Genomic DNA, 5,461 nt, shown 5'->3' on the forward strand with positions numbered 1-5,461 from the left:
ACAAAACTATCAATTAACGTCTTTCTAAATTGACCATAAAAATGTGGATAATGTACGCTATATTAAAAAATGCCACAAATTGCCCGTTCAATATAAAGCAGTAACAATAACCATAATAATAAAAAAAAAACAACAACAACAGCAGCATAAACAAAAAAGATACAATAAAAAATGAATTTACAATGCAGATACTTTTATATTGCGTGCGCGCTTATTAAATCGCATTCAGTTAAATAAAATAACTTTAGGATTCTTTTTTGCTTAGTTGATACTAAATTCGAAATAGCCAAATTCGCACTGATCACAACAAAAAATTATATTAAGCAAATATATAGCAATTTGCAGTAAATATCTTTTGAATGCGATACCTGCGCAGCTGCCGTAAATGCATTAAAATGCAATTTCTGTTCTCCGTTTAATGAAATCCATGCGCAGCCAGTAAACGTAGAGATGCGCTTAATATTCATAAAATTTTGTGCAGTTTGCAGGTGAATGGTTTTGAAGTGATAATGTTTATCTTACAATAACTTTATATGGAATTCAACATGAATTTGCGTTACAAAAAAAAAAAAAATTAAATAAAATTAGTAATTAAAAATTTATCACGTATAAGGATGAAATTAAAAGGTAAAAGCGGATATATGTAGTATAAACCAATATGTAGTATAAAGTAGAATAGGATACAATATAGATTTAGGCACCCAGTGATTAGGGGGGTATCATAGGTTGAAATACCTTGTCAGATATCCTGCTAATAACCTCATATCTATACTTTCAAAGAGAATCATCGTTTTGTAGACGTAAGACCAAAAAAATTTTTCACTTTGACGATTTTCTGCAGAGTTGCGCCAGTAACAATGTTTTTTAGTTGATAAATATTTTTACAAAAAAACTGTATTGATTTGTTAAAACTGTGTTATAATAAATTCTGTCACATATTTAAAATGTCTTGGCTCTCATACTAGTCAATAAAAAATTTATTGTAGTGAACCTCAGAAAATATTTAATTCATTCATGTTTTAAAATATTTTTTGAACAAGTATATCTGAGAACCTTTAATCTCTTTGATATCTAGACAGATGTGTATACATCACTTACGACGTCTAAATTTCTATGATATATGTTAAGTAAAATATCTCCCTTTCCTATCACCAGAACTCCTCAGATTTTTGTTTTTTGATTAGCTTATTTATTAATTTATTTTTGATGTGTTTGTTTTTTTTTGTTTTGTAAATTATCAATTCTCGTTAATGTTTTATTTTAAAATAATGAATTTCACTACTGTTACCATATATGACATATGGTTAACTATGGCCGCCTGAGTATACTTCGCGGTTCACCACAAAAATATATGGTTTTATTATTTGCATATAGATGAGTATTCTCTTTCATGTTTATTATTATGTGAAAAAGTGTGAAGAGCGCTAGGGATCTTTATACAAAAAGCTTTTCCACTCCTAATATATGTTTACCATGTGAAGCATATATCTAGTTTTAGATTCACATATTTGAGTAGATGAATCCCTTTTTAGAGTGTAGTAACCATTGCGTAGTATTATTAATAATTTTTAAATATTAGAGATATATTATATTGGGAACTTAAGTTTTTTACCTTATTTTAATTTCTCATCAGAACCGACGGTATGTTTTTGAGAGAGACTGCAGCAATATGGGTACTTGGGTTTTTATTAATCTAAAATATAAAGATATGTGATTTTTGAATAAGTTAACGTCAGTTTGTTTTTTAGTGATGGCTTAAAAATGTTTGTTTAAGGTAGTGTAGGATTTATTACATTTCGCACTTAAGTGAATTCAAGAAACAGATCCATACTAATATGATTTTCGTAGAAAACGTGAAAACTAAACATTTAAATATTTTGGTTTTAGATATATTGCAGTTAAATGATAAGCTGATAAGTGGTTCAAATTATTTAAAAAAATTTTTATTCATTCGTAACAAACATTATTCTAAATCAAGTCAAAAGATTTCGATTTCAATGCAACTTATAAAAGTTTTATTAATTAATTTTTAATGTGATATGCGTGAAGGTGAAAATAAAGCTCGTTTTCATTATATACTTATCATGTTTGTACATTTTTTTTTACCTCAACTATTAACTTTCAACCCTACTACCCTAATGATTTTTAATATACTCCCCGTAAATTAATTTTCTACGATTTTGCGATACGGAATTCGTTAGTGCAAGACTGAATATATTGTATTATTAACACAGCCACTTTAAAATAGGTTATTAAGTTATTTAAGCGAAAAAATTTGCATATTTTAAAAATCTATTTAATTTTTTTCCTTTCGTACCCGTCCATTAGCTTGACCTCTTTGACTTCAGTTATTTATTTAAAATAATATTTGCATAAAGCCAATAAATGCTGTTAAGCAAATAAAATAAAACGGAAATGATATATGACGTCCACAGAATATTCAACAAATTATTTGAAAAAAAATTAATTATAGCGAAATTTCATAAAATGAAAATTAATTAAAAAAAATAAATAAGTTAACAAAAATTAAGAATTGAACCAAAAAAAATACACATAACATATTCGAAAAAAACATAATTGAACTAACTTTCAACGTGACTCTTCAAGTATATAATAAATGATAACTATAATCTTAATTTTTTTTTAATTTAATTAATTGCTTAAATTGTATAAATCAATATATATGATAATCAATATATATCAATTATATGAGAATATACGAGAATAATAAGCTCTTAACCTTATAAAAATTATGGTGATCTAAGAATGTCAATTACATCGAAAATGTGAATTCAGAAATATGCCAAGAAATTATAAAATTCTGATTAAACAATAATAAAATAATATATTCATGTTGTTTTCTCTATAGTAAATCGGTTATTTTTTTTTGCCTTTAATAATTCACAATAACTTGTTTCAGTTAGACTTTATATATATAGATTCTAACTCGGAAATATACGTGCCTTTCAGTCATATAAGTCGTTAACTGATGTGTATATTAATACCTCTCATGGCGTAATTTAAAGTCAACTGTTTCAAACCAAGAACATTTTTAAATAAAATAAAAATTACACACTGTTATCAGAAGTAATACGATGACATTAGTCATTATAAGTGATCGAAGACTTTAAACTAGTTTTGACTTATCAACCCACGAAACTATGTTTATTATATTCAAATCACAAAAAGTTTTGCCCAAATAAAAATTTAAAATTTAACCAGATCTCAACTTTAATATAGACAATAGAAGTCTTCATAGAGTCCCACAAAAAGTTTGTGTTGAACCCATTAGCTAAAGCTTCAAAAGTTAGCCACAATGTAGCGTTCTTAACTACTACTCGTCTATGGAACTAAAGTGAGTGTGTCACAATAATCCTCAAAGGATGCAGTGACAAGTTCTCAAGACGTTCAAAATCTATCTGTCTAGACCCAAAGTAAGGCCTAAACCGTAAGTAATAAAATATTACAGCAATTGGTCTCTAAATTGACAAAATGTCAAGACCTAAATTACGTCACTAACCTTTTTTCAAAAGACCATTATTTCGATAATCAACGACAATATATGATGTTAATAAACGTAATAGATAGCTATCTAAAACAAATCATAGCTAATAACGATTTTGAAGGAATGGAGTCAAGGATGTTAAAATCGGTAGCATGTGTATCATCAAAAATATCTACAATCCGCTATATTGGTTTTTAATATAGTAAGAAATTCAAATGTGTACATATATTATACAAAATATGCATATATATGAATATTCTGTATATGAATCTAAAGGATGATTCATGTTCTTACAATTATATATTTATTAATATTCTCTATATTAATTCTCTATATTATCTAAATGAATCAAGAAGATGATTCATGATGTTCTTAAAACCCATTAAATGTTTATTAAGCTTTAATAATATATAGCAATATTGTAATATTGCAATATTGTAATATTTATTCATAGTTGATATATTATAATTATATTATATAAATGTTTGTATGTATGTATATTATATAAATATAATTATAAGTCTATTAAGATTCAGATATTATATTAATATATGTATTTTGAAAATATTTAGCGTAAGATTAAGAAAAGTTATTATTCTAGAAATAATAATGTGTAGATATCATAAATCGATCCTTATATACACGTATTTATAAAATTAAATTATAAAAAAAATAAGGATCCTATAAATTATATAGGATCCTTATATAGTAAAAAACTACACGTATTTATAAAATTAAATTATGTAGGTATATACCATATATCTCATATTATCCATATATTGTATATAGATATATAATATATAATAATATATGTTAACCATAATAGTTTAACTATTTTATTTCTTTAATAATTTAACTATTTTATATTTATGATAATAAATATTTGTGAGAATTCTTGTTAAGTAGTATAATATTTTATTTTATTAATAGATGCCTGTGGTCTTTCCGATGTTACACATATTGAATCCCTGCAAGAGAAATCCCAATGCGCTTTAGAGGAGTATTGCCGTACGCAGTATCCTAATCAACCAACAAGATTTGGAAAATTGTTATTAAGGCTGCCATCTTTAAGAACAGTTTCCTCCCAAGTAAGTATATAAAGATTTATCTATCATTTTTTATAGACAACAAAAACAATTTTAATAATCACGAAGCTTATGAGGAAAACACAAATTAGTCAATGAGATGGGTGGGACAGTGCAAAAACCACCCAGCCTTCAAAGAGTAAAAGTGCCATGTTTACTGTATTTAATCAGTCGAAAACATTAAACTCTAATGTACTATAATAATTTAGATTTCTTCAAAGCTTCAGTTTTTTTCTCGATTTGTTTGTACTTACTAGTATAGTAGCCTAAATCAAGCTTAAATACTAAGAACAAAGTTATAATTACAACACATAGTTTTTAATTATATGTTAATTAATAATTAAAAAATTTAATTAAAATTTTGAACTGATTGTTAATAAGTCAAACAGAAACCTTTCCTATATTTTTCGAAATAACTTTCTTGAAAATTGATTTTAATCGTACAAATGTTTTCATCTCATTCTAATTGAAGGTCATTGAGCAATTGTTTTTTGTGCGTCTAGTCGGTAAAACACCAATTGAAACGTTAATCCGCGATATGGTGCTTTCTGGTAATAATTTCTCTTGGCCATATTTGCCATCGATGTGACACACAATGTGGCGACAATTGACAACAACTTGATCATCCGCTGCCGCAGCGGCAGCAGCAGCAGCTGCAGTGGCCAATAACAATAACAACGTTGCATTCATAAATCATAACAATAGCAATGCCGGCAGCAACAATATAAACAGCAGCTTCAGTCACGGTAGCAATTTATTAAATCACACCAGCAGCAGCAACAACAATAGCAGTGAAAATTATGGCAATGAATTATTGCAGAGTTATAGTCAAATCGGTGCTAATGCCATACCTGGCGGAGGTGTGGGTAAT

General features: G+C 27.0%; 1 protein-coding gene across 1 annotated transcript; it reads left to right on the forward strand.

Moving 5' to 3' along the window:
* Nucleotides 1-4,422: 4,422 nt before the first annotated feature.
* On the forward strand, nt 4,423-5,451 carry LOC119664239 (steroid receptor seven-up, isoforms B/C-like; the record flags this gene model as incomplete). The annotated part of the gene is made up of 2 exons (XM_038073765.1): nt 4,423-4,593; nt 5,063-5,451. Coding segments are annotated over 2 exons (288 nt in total), but the record flags the coding sequence as incomplete, so codon positions are not given.
* Nucleotides 5,452-5,461: the final 10 nt, after the last annotated feature.

Source organism: Teleopsis dalmanni, unplaced genomic scaffold, assembly GCF_002237135.1.
Source record: "Teleopsis dalmanni isolate 2A unplaced genomic scaffold, ASM223713v2 unscaffolded_contig_1653, whole genome shotgun sequence".
NCBI classification, from domain to species: Eukaryota; Metazoa; Arthropoda; class Insecta; order Diptera; family Diopsidae; genus Teleopsis; species Teleopsis dalmanni.